This window comes from Ornithorhynchus anatinus, chromosome X1, assembly GCF_004115215.2.
Source record: "Ornithorhynchus anatinus isolate Pmale09 chromosome X1, mOrnAna1.pri.v4, whole genome shotgun sequence".
Classification (NCBI taxonomy): domain Eukaryota; kingdom Metazoa; phylum Chordata; class Mammalia; order Monotremata; family Ornithorhynchidae; genus Ornithorhynchus; species Ornithorhynchus anatinus.
Genome location: NC_041749.1, coordinates 71,276,477 through 71,294,806, shown reverse-complemented (window position 1 = coordinate 71,294,806; position 18,330 = coordinate 71,276,477). Strand labels below are relative to the sequence as shown.

The window sequence follows — 18,330 nt, the reverse complement described above, 5'->3', positions numbered from 1 at the left end:
ATCAGTCAATAGTATTTATTGAGCGCTTCCAAGTCCTAAAACTATCTTCAATAGAAAAAATCCTTCAGTTCAGAGATGATCCCTGTAGTGTATACAGAACTATGATTGAAAAGAAAAAAGGTTTTTGTAAAAACTGGGATGAGATGAGTCTGAGGCTTTTGTTACATTGAGTCAAGTCTGAGACAGTCAAAAATAAGCATTCTCAGCTAGAGCTAAACATGCTATATATGAGTCAAAGAACAGACAATGAATTTAAACTATTTATACTTAAGTATAATACTGTTAGTTTGTTGTAATATAAGTACAAATTACCTTAAAATTACTGATGAAGAGCCACAAAAACACATGGGTACTCAAAACCATATACCACAGTAGTCAAAAAGCACCCAGAACAGTAAGCATGGACATTTAATACCATAGTTGGAAAATCCATGGTTGGGAGGGAAAGCTATATTTGAGGTAGCAATTCTTTTCCCATCCTGTATTTGTGTTTTGTTTTCCATCCCTAAACACACAACCTAACCTGCCGAATTTCATCCTGTTTTTGCAGGATCATTTTTCCAATTTGTCAGAGTTACTGAATGCAATTCTTGCTTCTAAGTGATAGCAACCCTGCCTAATTTAATATCATTGGCCATTTCGATGAGCATGTTCTCAACTCTTTCATCCAAGTTGTCAATAAAGATATTGAATACAAGGTAACACCACCTGATATGCCTCTCCACTTTGACACTGAGCCACTGATGAATATGCTTTGGCTGCAATCTGTAGCCAGGGACATTTAGAAAATACAGGATACTTGATAAGAAAAAAGTTTCTTTAATGCATCAAGAAACATTTAAAATCATTGGTAGAAAAAAAATCTTAAAATCTTTCAAGATGACTCACATATACTAAATACACTATTTGGAATCAAGGTACCAAATTTTTATTTTGAGCAAGGGGAAAAAGTGGGGGGCAGACCCTGAAGAGAGTGGAAGATTGGGATAGGGAATTAAGGGGTAAATAAAAGAAGGGAGTAAGAGGAGAACTTCCTTGGAGAACTCATTTGCTTCTCGGCTTCAAGTACCATGTCTGCACAGATGATTCCCAGATCTGCCTCTCCAGGCCTAACCTCTTTCCTTATCTACAGTCTTGTATTTCCTCCTGTCTTCAGGACATCTCTACTTGGTTGTCCGACACAGACCTGCTCATCTTCCCACACAAACCCTGTTCTTCCCCTATTTTTCCTATCACTGCAGACAACTCCACCACCCTTTCAGTCTCACAACCCCATAACCTTGGCATTATCCTTGAATCATCTTTCTCATTCATCCAGATCAATCTGTCACCAAATCAATCAATCATATTTATTGAGGGCTTACTGTATGCAGAGCACTGTACTAAACACTTAGAAGAGTACAACAGAGTTGGTAGACACATTTCCTGCCCACAGTGAGCACAGAGTCTAGAGGGTGAGACAGACAATATAGACAAATAAATTATAAATCTTTTTATAAATGAATTATAATTAAATCTTGTTGGTTCTACCTTCACTACATCGCTAAAATCCTCCCTTCCTCTCCATCCAAACTGCTACTGCATTGATCCAACCATTTATTGTATCCCACCTTGACTACTGCATTAGCTTCCACGCTTAACTCCATGACTCCTATCTCTCCCCGCGCTAGTCCACATTTTACTCTGCCACCCAGATCATTTCCTAAAAGTACTTCAGCCCATGTCTCCCTACTCCTCAAAATTCTCATGTGGTTGTCCATTCACCTCCACATCAAACGGAAACTCCTTACCATTGGCCTTAAAGTGCTCATTCAGTTTGTGCCCTCCTACCTTTACTCACTGATTTCCCACTACTACTAATAATAATTATGGTATTTGTTAAGCGCTTACTATGTGCCAAGCACTGTTCTAAGTGCTGAGGTAGATACAGGGTAATCAGGTTGTCCCACATGGGGTTCACACTTTTAATCCCCATTTTACAGATGAGGTAACTGAGGCATAGAGAAGTAAAGTGACTTGCCCAAGGTCACACAGCAGACAAGGTCACACAGCGTGCCGGGATTAGAACCCATGTCCTCTGACTCCCAAGCCCCTGCTCTTTCCACTAAGCCACACTGCTTCACTACAATCCAGTCTACAAACTTCGTTCCTCTGACACTAACCTAGTCACTGGATCGTGATCTCATCTATCTCACTGCTGATCCCTGACCCACATCCTTTCTCTGGCCTGCAACTCCCTTCCCCTTCAGAGCTAGCAGACCATCACCCTCCACATCTTCAAAACCATGCTAGAGAAACAGCATGGCTTAATGGACAGTATATGGGCCTGGGAGTCAGAAGGACCTGAGTTCTAATCCCGGCTCTTCCACGTGTTTCCTGTGTGACCTCGGGCAAGTCATTTAACTTCTCTGTGCCTCAGTTACCTCATCTGCAAAATGGGGATTGAGACTGTGAGCCTCATGTGGGACAGGGACTGTGTCCAACTGGATTTGCTTGTATTCACCCCAGTGCTTAGTACAGTGCCTGGCACATAGTAAGTGCTTAACAAACACGATTATTATTATTATTGTATCTACCCCAATGTTTAGAACAGCACAGAGTAAGCGCTTAACAAGTACCACAATTATTATCACTAAAATCATGACTCCTTTAAGAGGCCTTCCCCAACTAAGCCTTCATTTCCCCTATTCTCTCTCCCTTCTGCATCACCGATGACCTTGGATCTGTACCCTTTGAGCACTTGATAATCACCCCACCCTCAGCCCCAAAGCACTTATGTACTTTTCATTCATTCATTCATTCAATAGTATTTATTGAGCGCTTACTATGTGCAGAGCACTGTACTAAGCGCTTGGGATGAACAAGTCGGCAACAGATAGAGACAGTCCCTGCCGTTTGACGGGCTTACAGTCTAATCGGGGGAGACGGACAGACAAGAACAATGGCACTAAACAGCGTCAAGGGGAAGAACATCTCGTAAAAACAATGGCAACTAAATAGAATCAAGGCGATGTACAATTCATTAACAAAATAAATAGGGTAACGAAAATATATACAGTTGAGCGGACGAGTACAGTGCTGTGGGGATGGGAAGGGAGAGGTGGAGGAGCAGAGGGAAAAGGGGAAAATGAGGCTTTAGCTGCGGAGAGGTAAAGGGGGGATGGCAGAGGGAGTAGAGGGGGAAGAGGAGCTCAGTCTGGGAACGCCTCTTGGAGGAGGTGATTTTTAAGTAAGGTTTTGAAGAGGGAAAGAGAATCAGTTTGGCGGAGGTGAGGAGGACCAGGAGGACCAGGAGGTCCAGGTTCCAGGACCGCGGGAGGACGTGACCCAGGGGTCGACGGCGGGATAGGCGAGACCGAGGGACGGCGAGGAGGTGGGCGGCAGAGGAGCGGAGCGTGCGGGGTGGGCGGTAGAAAGAGAGAAGGGAGGAGAGGTAGGAAGGGGCAAGGTGATGGAGAGCCTTGAAGCCTAGAGTGAGGAGTTTTTGTTTGGAGCGGAGGTCGATAGGCAACCACTGGAGTTGTTTAAGAAGGGGAGTGACATGCCCAGATCGTTTCTGCAGGAAGATGAGCCGGGCAGCGGAGTGAAGAATAGACCGGAGCGGGGCGAGAGAGGAGGAAGGGAGGTCAGAGAGAAGGCTGACACAGTAGTCTAGCCGGGATATAACGAGAGCCCGTAATAGTAAGGTAGCCGTTTGGGTGGAGAGGAAAGGGCGGATCTTGGCGATATTGTAGAGGTGAAACCGGCAGGTCTTGGTAACAGATAGGATGTGTGGGGTGAACGAGAGGGACGAGTCAAGGATGACACCAAGATTGCGGGCCTGCGGGACGGGAAGGATGGTCGTGCCATCCACGGTGATAGAGAAGTCTGGGAGCGGACCGGGTTTGGGAATGAAGATGAGGAGCTCAGTCTTGCTCATGTTGAGTTTTAGGTGGCGGACCGACATCCAGGTGGAGACGTCCCGGAGGCAGGAGGAGATGCGAGCCTGAAGGGAGGGGGAGAGGACAGGGGCGGAGATGTAGATCTGCGTGTCATCTGCGTAGAGATGGTAGTCAAAGCCGTGAGAGCGGATGAGTTCACCGAGGGAGTGAGTGTAAATGGAGAACAGAAGAGGGCCAAGAACTGACCCTTGAGGAACTCCAACAGTTAAAGGATGGGAGGGGGAGGAGGCTCCAGCGTAGGAGACCGAGAATGATCGGCCAGAGAGGTAAGAGGAGAACCAGGACAGGACAGAGTCCGTGAAGCCAAGGTGAGATAAGGTATGGAGGAGGAGGGGATGGTCGACAGTGTCAAAGGCAGCAGAGAGGTCAAGGAGGATCAGAATGGAGTAGGAGCCATTGGATTTGGCAAGAAGGAGGTCATGGGTGACCTTAGAGAGAGCAGTCTCGGTAGAGTGGAGGGGACGGAAGCCAGATTGGAGGGGGTCTAGGAGAGAATGGGAGTTAAGGAATTCTAGGCATCGATTGTAGACGACTCGTTCTAAGATTTTGGAAAGGAAGGGTAGTAGGGAGATAGGACGATAACTGGAGGGGGAAGTGGGGTCAAGAGCGGGTTTTTTTAGGATGGGGGAGACGTGGGCATGTTTGAAGGCAGAGGGGAAGGAGCCCTTGGAGATTGAGTGGTTAAAAATAGAAGTTAAGGAAGGGAGGAGGGCAGGGGCGATGGTTTTAAGAAGGTGAGAGGGAATGGGGTCCGAGGCGCAGGTGGAGGGGGTGGCACTTGCAAGGAGGGAGGAGATCTCCTCTGAGGATACTGCAGGGAAGGATGGGAAAGTAGGGGAGGGGGTTGTTGGGGGAGAGGGGAGAGGCGGAGGGGTGACTTTGGGGAGCTCAGACCTGATCGTGTTGATTTTCGTGAGGAAATAGGTGGCCAGATCATTGGGGGTGAGAGATGGGGGAGGGGGAGGAACAGGGGGCCTAAGGAGAGAGTTAAAGGTCCAGAACAATCGGCGGGGGTGACGGGCATGGGTGTCGATGAGGGAGGAGAAGAAGCTTTGCCTGGCAGAGGAGAGGGCAGAGTTAAGGCAGGAAAGGATAAATTTGAAGTGTGTGAGGTCGGCTTGGTGCTTGGACTTTCGCCAGCAGCGCTCAGCAGCTCGAGCATAGGAGCGTAGGAGGCGGACGGAGGAGGTGATCCAGGGCTGTGGGTTAGTGGAGCGAGAGCGGCGGAGGGAAAGGGGGGCGAGAGAGTCGAGATGAGTAGAGAGGGTGGAGTTGAGAGCGGAGACCCGCTCGTCGAGAGTGGGAAGAGAGGACAGGGAGGCAAGGTGAGGACTTAGTGTCTGTCTTCCCCTCTGGACTGTAAATTCCTTGCAGGCAGGGAACATGTCTACCAACCCTATTGCAATGTACTCTTCCAATCTCATAGCATAATGCTCTGCATGCAGTAATTGCTCAATAAATACTATTGATCTATTGATTTTTTATGGTATTGGCTAAGCGCTTACTATGTGTCAAGCGCTGTTGTACACACTGAGGTACATATATGTTAATTAGTTGGACACTGTCCCTGTCCCGCAAGGGCTCACAATCTAAGCAGGAGGAAAAACAGACTTTTAATCCCCATATGACAGCTGAGGAAACTGAGGCACAGAAAAGTTAAGTGATTTGCCCAAGGTCATACAGCAAGCAATTGACAGAGCTGGGATTAGATCCCAGGTCCTCTGACTCCCAGGCTGTGGTCTTTCCATTAGACCTCACTGCTGACTGAAGTTGGAGGAAAGAGAATGGGGGAAATAGGAAGAGATTGGGAGAGAAAGAGAAGGGGACAGGTTATAATAATGGTGGCATTTGTTAAGCATTTACCATAAGCCATGTACTGTACTAAGTGCTGGGGAGACACAAGATAATCAGGTTGGACACAGTCCCTGCCCACATGGGGCCCACAGTCCTAAGTAGGAGGGAGAACTGGTACTGAACCCCCACTTTACAGATGAGGAAACTGTGGCAGAGAAAAATTAAGTCACTTGCTTGAGGTCACAGAGCAGGCAGGGAGGGGAAGATGAGAAAGAAAAAGGCACTGATCAATACAATTCCCCATCATCAGAGTAATAATAATTACAGTATTTGTTAAATGCTTATTATGTGACAAGCATTGTACTAAGCGCTGGGGTAGAGGATAAGTAAGCTCGTATGGTCAGGGAACATGTCTATTGTCTACTGTTGCATTGTACTTTCCCAAGTGCTTAGTACAGTGCTCTGCACATGATAGATACTCAGTGAATACCAATGATGATAATAATGATGATGAAGTCCCATGTGGCACTCACAGTCTAAGGAGGAGGGAGAGCAAGTATTGAATTCCCACTGGGCAGATGAGGAACCTGAAGCACAGAGAAATTAAGTGACTTGCCCAAGGTCACACAGCAGGCACATGGCAGAGCCAGGATTAGAACCCAGGTCCTCCAACTCCCAAGCCCTTGCTCTTTACACTAGGCCACGTTACATAAATACTATTGAATGAATGAATGAATCCCATCCTCCTCCTTCCTCATCCTCCTTTTCCTCCACCAATTCTTTTTGGGTCCTCACCAGTTCCAGAGACAGGCCCGGGTCATTTCCCTCATCCCCACTCCCTGGGGAGGAGGCACCTGCCCTCCCACTCTATGCCCACCTGGTCCACCCGGGGGGATCTGCCGGGGATGGGGCAGGTGCCCCAAAGGGCCACTGAAGTGCTGCTTTTGCTTTTTCAGTTAGTTGCCTTGGCCAAATCCATGCCCGCTGTCACATAGGCAGACTAGCTCCTCTGCTACTGCTGTGGGTCCTGGCCAGAGGGCCGTGGTGGCGGTGTGGCCCCTGAATCACCACAACTCCTGACTGTGAGCCCCAACCCTTTCCCCAGTGGATCCTCCAGGCTACCTTCATGGACCAGATGGGAACAAACTGGGTATACGCCCCTTCTCATGGGGTCTCATGGCAGAAGGTGAAAGGAGCCACCTGAAGCAGTCCCTCGGTGAAGATCCGAAAAGTGACATCAGCACCATACTCCTTCCCTTTCTCCTCCTGCTGGCAGGGGGCAGAGAGTGATGCCATCATCTGTTCCCTACTTCTGGTCCCTTTCTGGCTCCAAAGTATAAGTGCCCAAAAAGCTACTAGGGCAACTCTATTGATTCTGTCTCCTTGGTACCAGCTCTACAATAGTGATGCCCTCCGTTGTTCCCATGGAGTTGGCCCCTTCATTTGAAGTACTAGAGAGGCAGCATGGCCTAGTGGAAAGAGCTCGGGCCTGGGAGTCAGAGGACCTGGGTTTTAATCCCAGCTCCGCCATTCGTCTGCTATGTGACCGTAGACAAGTCACTTAACTTCTCTGTACTTCAGGTTCCTCATCTGTAAAATGGGAATTAAGACTGTGAGCCCCATGTGGGACAGGGACTGTGTCCAACCTGATTAACTTGTATCTACCCCAGCGCTTAGTACACTGCCTGCCTCTTAAGCGCTTAACAAATACCACAATTATTCATTCATTCATTCAATCAATCGTATTTATTGAGTGCTTTCTGTGTGCAGAGCACTGTACTAAACGCTTGGAAAGTACAATTCAGCAACAAATAGAGACAATCTCTACCCAACAATGGGCTCACAGTCTAGAAGGGGGAGAAATACATCAAAACAAGTAAACATTATTATTATTATTATCCTGTATTTACCCAAACATATACAAACAGGTACACACCCAAACAGATGTACGCACAGAGAGGTAGATGGATGCACACGTACACACACAAAAAGGGTATTGCTTTACTTTTATCCTGGGTCACTGCCCGGCTCTAACTGAATAGGTCTAAACTGTCCAGACAGAGTGAATCTATTTGTTCGAAAGAGGGAGCTGCTGGTGTTCAAAGGAAAATCACAGCAAACTAAAATTAACTGCAGAACCTCTAGGTTACTGACATGCCAAGGGGGAAAAAGGCCTGGCAGGGTGCCACTAAATCCCACCCTAGAATCAATCAATCAATGAATACGAGGGCAGGCGGAAGCTTGCAATGACTTTGTGGGTGTGCACATTTCAGGGTACAAATGTGCACGTCCTGATGTGCATATTTTTAAGTGTACGTGCTAGCTACCTCTGTCTCTCTCTCTCCTTGTTTCCAAATGTGACTCCTCCTCTTCTCTGTGTCTGGGATTCGACCTCTCCATTGAGACCATACCACTCTTTTCCCATCCTTTTCCGCCTGCCCTCTCATTTCCCCTCCCTTTTTTGTGTCTGTCTCACTCCCAGAAAAGTACACTTTTTTTTTCTGAACTTCAATAAAGGCTGCCAGAAACATGCTGATCCAGAGCATGAATATCAAACACTGTATCGCAGTTGAGGGGAAAATATATTCCACATTAAGAGTTTCCGAGCACACTATCGAAAACCACAAGCATGAAAAACCTGTCCGTCCTTGAGGCCTGATGAGAAAACACCAATATTTTTTCATCTACAATAAATACTGAGGCACTCACATTTTGTATCATGCTCAGACAGTTTGATCGACTTTAAAATCTCTCCTAAGACCCAAGCAGTCAAAAGAGAAGGCCTTGGGGAGTTGTGGGTGGTTCCAACTCAATAAATCTATCGGCTGGCCAAAAAACTCTGCTAAGTAAGCAACTGAGGGGCTTAAGTTAGTTGAAAGTGAGCTCAGACTCACTGTACAGTGGGTGCTGGGGCAATACAGGGATCTCTAAAATAAATGAATGTATTTCTTACCTCTCCCATCCTTCATATTCTGTTGATTGAATATACAACAGAGCCAAATAAACATCTTTGCCCATTAAGTAATCAAATGGTCCCTTTAGACATGTTTTTGATGACTGTGTTCTCACCCTTCTTGAACCTTGAGCAAATCCCAAAGTAGTCTCAAAAGGAAACTGTTATTTCTGACTCAACTATGACTCAATTTTGTTAAATTAGGTTTTTCCACCACACCAGCAGATAAGCAGAAAGGGCCAGCTGCAGAAAGCATCATTTACGTTTTCACACTTTTGCAGTGAGCACAGTAAGCTGTCTAGATTCTAAGCTCCTTGAGGGAAGGAGGGATCATGTCTACCAACTCTATTATACGCCACACACAGTAAGCGCTCAATAAATGCCATTGATTGATTACACATATTTAGCATTCAAGAGAGGTGGCTTAAAACAGATTAGAAGGCTTTTGCCTCCATAATCACCTTATTCAAACTACCCAGATAGAATCAACATTCTCTGCAAATCCCAGCTCTTTAATAATTGCTGATTTGTTGCTTTGGATCAGATTTCCTCTCACTGGCTGCTTAGTGTAAGCTCACTCTGGAAGGTTATCTTGGGAGAAAATTCTGAACCGATAAATAACTCTACAGCGATGGTTCTCAAGTTTTTTTTCCACCCTTTCTCCTTCCCATGGGCTTTCGCAGCCCCAAAGTCTCCCATCATTCCCATATACACCAACCATAAAATCAAAGTGCACGATTTATCTGGCACAAGCCATAACCAAACAGCTGTATGGTGCTCATCACTGACCTCTCCTTTGCTATCTTAAAGGTTGAAAGGGAGGACGTGCAATGGTGGAGGCAGATGCCAGTTGACCAAATTCTTACAGCCACTGTCACCAACAATCAAATTTTGTCATTCTAGGACTATGATTTTTGCCAAGCCTTCAAAGTTTCCTCGCAACCCCTTTCTGGGTATTATTTGAGAAGCAGTTCTTGAAAGTATATATTGGTCAAGCAATTTTCTATCATAACATAAAATAGGCTTTTCTGGATTATCTTTTCACACTCCAATCACAACCAAGAATAAGGGGCTAAATAAATCATCTGCTCTATACCTAATTTTCATGGAAAGAAATATCAAAAGGCAGTACTTACGCTTGCATCAAGGCTACAGAGACTAATGGCATCTTCATCTTGAGTACTCTGCTTCCGTTTCCGCTATAAAATAATCAATTAAAAAAAACAGATGAGAGCAAGGATTAAACTACAACTGTTTGCAACAGCCCACAAATCCCTTATCCAGGTGATGCTTCTGAGAACATTTAAGTTACATGAAATTATTAGCTCTGGAAAAATTTGTTGGCATCGCTCATTTACATAGCTGCAATTTTTTTCAACACAAATGTTTTAAACTTCTATTCATTTATAGGAATTTATAATTCAATATAAATTTACTCAACTTCACAGAGAAGATTTCAAATTGGAAAGAAAACTTGTTTAATCACTTAATAATTAGCTTCCACTAGGATCATCCCCTCTAAAAAAAATATATATATTTTTATGGCATGTCCAAAATTTTTCATTTTAGATCTTTCATTCATTCATTCAATCGTATTTATTGAGCACATAGTAAGTGCTGTGTGTGCACATTGTATGCAGAGCACTCTAAGCGCTTGGGACAATACAACAATAAACAGATACATTCCCCGCCCACAATGAGCTTACAGGATATAGGGGGAGACAGACATTAATATAGAAAACCACCTCCTATAAGAATCCCTCAGAAGCAACATCGAGGTTAAAAAAAAAAATCAAACCAAGCACAAACTTCTACAATCCATACGTTGTTTTGAAAACTGACACTGCTCCAACATGCCATCAAGATTCAGATCAAACTGAAGGTCTACAAGGCCTACATGACTGCGATTCAGACCTTCTAAGGATCCCAGTTTCTAGCGTAATCCCTTAAATGTCACCTATACACCATACCTAACATTTATTGCTATATTGTACTCTCCCAAGCATTTAGTACAGTGCTCTGCACACAATAAGCACTCAATAAATAAGACTGACTGATCCAACAGCAAGACAGGATCACGGCAATGAAATCCTGGAATGTGTTTGGTCCACTAGCATCAAAGAAATGCCTGCTGCATTATAACTTCCCAGGGAAAGATGTGTACGGAGACACCGGATACCCTAACAGCTGCTCTGTATTGAGTTGAAATGGAGAAACCATGAATAGGGTGGACAGAAAAAAACATTTTAAAGGTATCATTAACCAAAATTTCTAACAATGTGGCCTAGCAGTTCACAGCTGGGAAACAGTAGCCTAAGACTGCTCAGCCTAGCTTACAACAATTAAAAATGGGATGACTCTCTTAGAATGCAGTGCTAACTTTGAGACTATTGTGATACCCAAGGGGTAAAACAAAAAATGGCACCATGTGGAAATAATGCCATACGCCTTCACGGATAGTCTTTACGTGCACATCATGTGGGTGGGATTGTCCATCATACACTTATCTAATCAATCACATGCTCACACAGATAAAAACTCTCATTCAGCCTCATTTATTCCAAACAACACATATATGCACATAGAGAGAAAGTTGCACATAATAATCAATCGATCAATGGTATTTCCTGAGTGTATACTGTGAGCAGAGCACTGTTCTAAGCACTTGGAAGAGTACAATACAACAGTCAGTAGACCTGTTCCCAACCCACAAGGTGTTTATAGTCTAGAGGAATCTCTAACAAAGTCTCTCATTGAGAGCAATGGGAAAAGTACTTCCAAGACCAGTGGTTTGCACAGGGCCTCCCACACACTTTTTTCCCATGACAGTCATGTTCCCACTGGCACACGGAATGAAAAGAGTGAGTAAGCAGGCAGGAGAGAATTATTATTACTATTATGGTACTTGTTAAGCACTTACTATGTGCCAAGCACTGTTGTAAGCACTGGGGTAGATATGAATTAATCAAGTTGGACACAGTCCTTGACCCACATGGGGCTCACGGTCTCAATCCCCATTTTACAGTTGAGGTAACTGAGGCCCAGAGAAGTGAAGTGACTTACCCGAGGTTACAAAACAATTAGCAGAATCGGGATTAGAACTCATAACCTTCTGACTCCCAGGCCTGTACTCCAATCACTATATGACACTGCACATGAAGGTTTTGGGGTTTCTCTTTTTTTAAGTTGAAGGATGCTTTATGGCCAAAGTGACCACAGCAAAGTGCCAATGTTGTGTCGATGGCACTATCACCTGGAAGGTAATAGCCTCTCAGGTATTTGCCCCCCACATTAGCCTCTTATTTTTCAGGATTCCCACTGGGCCTGTTGATCCCAGAGATGGTTCTTCCATTAAAGACCTCCTCTACTGATGGCAGCGCCCCAGTAGGCAGAACCAGGACAAGAACCCAGGTTTTTCTGATTTCCAGAACAATCCTCTTTCAACTGGACTTGAATTTGGACTTGTAGTTTTATTTATTTATATTAATGTCTGTCTCCCCTTCTAGACTGTAAGCTCTTTGTGAGTGGGGAATGTATCTGTCAGTAATAATAATTATGGTATTTGTTAAGCGCTTACTATGTGCCAGACACTATACTAAGCACTGGGGTAATTACAAAGTAATTGGGTTGGACACAGTCCCTGTCCCATTTGGGCTCACAGTCTTAATCCCCAGATCCAGAAGAAGGAACTGAGGCACAGAGAAGTTAAGTGACTTACCCAAGCTGTCACAGCAGACAAGTGGAAGAGCCGCCAGGATTAGAAGCCAGGTCCTTCTGACTCCCAGGCCCCTGCTCTATACAGTAAGCCATACTACTTCTCACCCGATATTCATTCATTCGGACTTATTGAGCACTTACTGTGTGTGATTATATTCTATCTCCCAAGTGCTTAGTACCAAGCTCTGCACACAGTAAGTGCTCAATAAATATGATGGCCTGACTGAACTAACAGCAGGGCAATAAGGGTGTGTGTTCATGTGTGCTATTGGTACCGTAAACTTTTAAAATTAATTTTTAGTTAAAAAGGAGAAAATGCAGACTGATGATACATGAAAGAAGTATTTCCCAGCTAACTGTGGTCTCAGCAGGGTCTGTTGCTGAGACGACACACAGAGATAGTCTGTGCCTTGGCTACAAACAACATCTGGTTTCCCAATGAAGACTCCAATAATAGGTACAGAGGATATGCCTCAACAACAGTGTAAAACTGGATGAGGGCACAGAGGGGTCCACTGCTGAGAGGGTGGACAGAGATACATGGCAACCATACCCTAACCACCACCTTGCAAGGCATGATGTTGGCTTCAGGGGGCTAGGCGAGAGAATGTGGATTGCTCGGCACAAACCAACACAACCAATGAGAAAAAATTTGAGCATAAGTCTTAATGACGGTGAGATGATGGTAATAGTAGTATTTATTAAGCCCTTACTATGTGCCAGGCACAATACTAAGCGCTAGGGTAGATATAAGCTAAGCAGGTTGGACACCGTCCCTGTCCTACATTGGGCTCATAGTCTAAGACAGGCATATTTCGACTGGGGTAAGAAAATAGCAATCCCTTTTTAAAGAATCACCTGATGTTCTTTGAGATGTATATATCTATAATTCTATTTATTTATATTTCTGCTATTGATGCCTGTCTACTTGTTTTGCTTTGTTTTGTTGTCTGTCCCCTCTTCAAGACTGTGAGCCCATTGTAGGGTAGGGATAGTCTCTGTTGCCAAATTGTACTTTCCAAGTGCTTAGTACATGCTCTGCATACAGTAAGCGTTCAATAATTACAATTGAATGAATGAATGAATGTATGGGAAAGCCCAAACTATTCCTAAGGCTTGCCTTGAAGTGATTCCCCTGTTAAAATTTAAACATGTTCAGATTTACTCTTACAAGTATTTGCATTTAGTACATTAGTTGTAACCAAGTTACAACTTCATTAAGGCACTTTCTAACATGGCGTCTTGTAGCACAAGGTAAGGTGAAAGAGGTCTGAAAAAAGGAAATGCAAATCCTTACTACATCACCAATCAAGTGATTAATAAAACTCAAATAACAAATCCTTAATTTTCAATAGCCTCTAATCCAGCCCCATTTTCCAAACGGTGAAAGCACTTTCTAAAGAGCATCAATGTGATGCCTATCTGCCAAACGTAGAGACGAAACCAAAAACATCTCAAGTGAGTCAGTGACTGGTGCGTGCATGTATAGCTGGAATTCTTCAGTCACATCTTGCTGAATTCAGCTACACAACCTGTCTGCAGGCACAGAGCAGCCTGGCACCCCCACTGCTGCTTGTTGGCCAACATGAATACTTTCAGAACGCTTCCAAAATTTAACATGACTGATAGAGAAGAAAGGCCTTTTCTGTTTGTTTCCTAGCACACCCAAAAAATTGCCACTGTGCCAATCTTGAGTGTAAATTGACCATGGATCTGAAAGGACTATAATCTGTCTTTTATATATACTCAGGCACCTATGCACTATATTACACATCCAAGGGGTGCACTGGCCTCCTTGTTGACCTCCCTGCCTCCCTTGTTGTCTCTCCCCTCTCCAATCCCTACTTCACTCTGCTCCCCAGATCATTCTTCTAAAATACAGTCTTTGCATATATCTCCCTTTTCCTTAAAAACATCAAAAAGTTGCCCATTCCTTTACACATCAAGCAAAAACACTTGATGATTGGCTTTAAGGCACTCCATCAGCTCTCTCTCCCCTATTTATCCACTCTCTTCTACTACTTCCCAGTTTACATTCTTTGTTCCTCTCAGGCTACCCACTGTGCCTCATTCTTATCTGACCCTCTGTCGACGTCTGGCTTCTCTCCTTCCTCTTGTATAGAGCTCCCTTCTTCTTCATAGCCAACAGACCACCGCTCTCCCCATCTTCAAAGCCTTATTGAAACTGCATCACCTCCAGGAGACCTTCCCCAGTTGCTTTCTAATCCCCAATCTATCACTCATATTTACCGAGCACTTACTGTGTGCAGAGCACTCTACTAAGCACTTGGGAGAATACAATAACAGAGTTGGTAGACACATTCCCTGCCTGAACGAGCTTACAGTCTAGAGGGAGAGACAGACATGATTAATAATAATGATAGTAATAATAAATTTATAAAATATAAATTACAGATATGTATAAGTGCTGTGGGGCTGAGGGAGGGGTGAAAAAATCCAAGTGGCAAGGATGACACAGAAGGAAGTGGGAGAAGGGGAAATAAGCCCCCAAATTGCCATTTTAGCCCCACAGCACTTATGTACATACCCATAATGTATTTATTTATTTAATTATAATAATTGCAGTATTTGTTAAGTGTTTACTCTGTGCCAAGCACTATACTAAGCACTGGGGTAGATACAAGATGATCAGGTCCCACATGGGGCTCAGTCTAAGTAGTAGGGAGAATAGGTATTGAATCCCCATCTTACACTAGAGGGAACTGAGGCACAGAGAAGTGAAGTGACTTAATCAAGGTCACACAGCAGACAAGAGGCCAAGCTGGGTTTAGAACCCAGGTCCTTTGATTCCCAGGCTCCCATTTATATTAATTTCTGTCTCCCCCTCTAGACTGCAAGATCCTTCTGTGCAGGGAATATGTCTACCAACTCTGTTCTATCATACTCTCCCAAGCACATAGTACATTCCTCTGCACACAGTAAACAATAAATACCGGTGATTGACTTTCCCCTACTCCCTCTCCTTTCTGCAATGCCAAGATACTTAAATCCATACCCCTTAAGTCCTTGATATTCACTCACCCTCAGCCCCACAGCCTTTACATACATATCCATAATTTATATCAATGTCTGTCTCCCCCTCTGGATTATAGGCTTCTTGTGGGCAGGGAACATGTCTTCCAACTCTGTTGTATTCTCCCAAGCACTTAGGATAGTGCTCTGCACACAGTAAGTGCTCAATAAATGCCACAGATTGACCAATTTATCTTAAAACACTCTTCCTCATTCCCCTTACTGTTAGTTTATTTTAGGGTCTATCTCCCCTACTAGACTGTAAACTCCTTTAGGGTAGGGGGCATGTATATTACTTATTTTGCACTCTCCCAAGTGTTCAGTACAGTGCTCTTGCACATAGTAAGTGCTCACTAAGTACTAATCAGTGGTACTTATTGAGCACTTACTGTATGTAGAGCACTGTATTACGCACATGAGAGTATACAATATAACAGAATTGGTAGACATGTTCCCTGTCCACAATGAACTTACAGTCTACAGGAGGAGACAGTCCTGATTGACTGACTCAATAAATGGCTGTTGTCAGCTGATATATGTTAAGAAGATGACTATCCTGCTTTGTCTGGAAAACATCAAGTGTAGAAAATAAAGGCAGTCCCTTGTTCTCATTCCCAGCATGGTGGGAAAGGATAGTCCTCCTTTCCCCCTTACTTTCTGTATAGGACTGAGATCCTACCACCATTTTACCCTGAGATAATGTACTAATAATAATGAAATGCAAAAGCCTAACTTTGGCAACAGGAAATGGGTGTGCATATAGCAGGGGCCTGGAAGGATCAGCAGTGCTTTGTTTGAGGATGAGTATTATCTTTATTTAACCTTCTTCCTTCCCCTTTTTGAGAAAGGAGAGTGTATTAAGTTTTGAAAATTAGCTGAAAGCTAGGCATCCTCATATCTGTTTCCTGGTTTTTGCTTTACTGTTGTGATACCGGATTTCAAACTTCTATTTTAACATTATGGGCTATCTATTCCATACTTGCTTATACCAAATTATGATATAGACTCTTCAGGTAATAATTAAAATAGACATAGAATGTCAAAACATTCATCTCATATCACTTCATCTCAATATACAATGATACAATTTCAGGACTGTATCACCACTTCATCTCAGGATACCATCTCAACTCCTAGCCTGAAATAGATAGGCCCTTGAAAGATAGATTAAATATAGTGATCAAAACAGGGCATTCAAAAAGACTAATTTGTGTATTTTATGTGTCCTCCACTTTTTGCAAAGGTCACAGGTAGAAAAGTAATTTGGCTAATAGTTAAAAATGGAACTATCTCTAAGTTAAAAAGAAAAGATGGAACACAAGTAGTAAAGTAAAATGAAACTGGTGTTCTTTTTGAGGAAATATTCATTATCCCTCCAAGGCAAATGTTTAGCTGAAATTCTAAATAGGCAAACCCACCAATAAGATTTGTTCCTTTTTAAATTTTTGAAACAGATTTTTGAGCCTATCTAGAACACATGGGAAGACAAAATAGGATTAATAAGATTGGTAGATACAGACTTTAAGAAGAATGGTCAAAAAATTTCTCTCTTCCAACTCTTAAAATAACTATGGAAAATGTGAAATGCCCAAAAGCTAGAAAAACGGAGGAAATGAGCAAGGGGCCTGGTCAATAGACTCAGAATGATCTAAAACAGAGCACTCTATAGTAATGTTGATAATATTATCATCTCTCCACCTGTGCAGGATTAGGTACAGGAAAGAATCCCTATGCATTAACTGGATTTCCTGACTGCTTTTAAGACAATGCACCATAAGTACAAAGGGTCTCCAAAGGTCTCCTAACTAAGAATAGAGAGAATAGGTTTTTAAATATTAGCAGTTTTCCTCTGCAGGAAATCCCTCCTAACAGAAATGCCCTCCCCATTCTTCTCCACCAAATCACATCCCTCCCCTTCACGACTCTGCTCAAGGCTAATCTCCTTCATGAAGCTCTCTCAAACTTGACTGTTCTGTGATTTTCATGACACCAAATCACATCATCCAATGGCTTTTCTGGGTACAACTATTTAAATCTCTAGATGACTACTGCTTATGTATTTTTATCACCCGTGTCCTAATATTTTTATGTGATCTCTATGAATATACCTTCTCGCCATGCGAGAAGCAGCATGGCGTGGTGGATAGAGCACATGCTTGGGAGTCAGAAGGTCATGGGTTCTAATCCCAGCTCTGTCACTTGTCTGCTGTGTGACCTTAGGTAAGTCGTTTAACTTCTCTGGACCTCAGTTACCTCATCTGTAAAATAGGAATCGAGACTGAGCCCCCCATGGGATAGGGACTGTGTCCAATCTGATTTGTTTGTATCCATCTCAGTGCTTAGTACAGGGCCTGGCACATAGTAAGCACTTAACAAATACCTCATAATAATAATAATATCTGTGATGTTCTATTGTTACCACCTTTAAGGAAAATGTCTTATAATCTCCTAGTATCTAGGACTGTGTCTCCCACACAGAAGGCACTTACTAAATATTTTAAACAAGCAGAAGAGCCCCCAACTTTCCATGCTTTAAGTAATGAACATGCAAGATAATGTTATAAAGCTGCTCTGCTAATTCTGGAAACCAAATCTTGCCCAGAATTGAGTTGTTAATTTCATTCTCTGAAGGAAACAGACTCATGTTATCACTTAGAAAAGTGTTTTCCAAAGCAGGGATTAGGATTGCTGTTTGGGTCTGGTATGGTTTAAAGCAGAGTATGCTGGGCCCAAGGATGTCACTGAAGGGAGGACCTAGAAAAATGGAGTTGAGAAGCTAAGGATTTAGGAATTATTAATGAGGGGAAATAAAGCTAAATAATTTTTGAAGATGAAAAACCAACAACAACAGTGAGTTAGGGGAGGGGAAGGAAATTCTAAAAAGCAATATGA

At 43.4% G+C, this 18,330-nt stretch overlaps 1 protein-coding gene across 2 annotated transcripts in view; it reads right to left on the bottom strand.

Annotated features, from left to right (window-relative positions):
• ARHGEF3 (Rho guanine nucleotide exchange factor 3) overlaps nucleotides 1–18,330 on the bottom strand; it is a 368,353-nt gene that overhangs the window by 191,228 nt on the left and 158,795 nt on the right. For both annotated transcript variants that reach the window (XM_029051829.2, XM_029051831.2), the window contains one exon: nucleotides 9,825–9,887. In XM_029051829.2, the coding sequence (XP_028907662.1) occupies nucleotides 9,825–9,887 (63 nt within the window). The remainder of the gene's footprint in view (nucleotides 1–9,824; nucleotides 9,888–18,330) is intronic.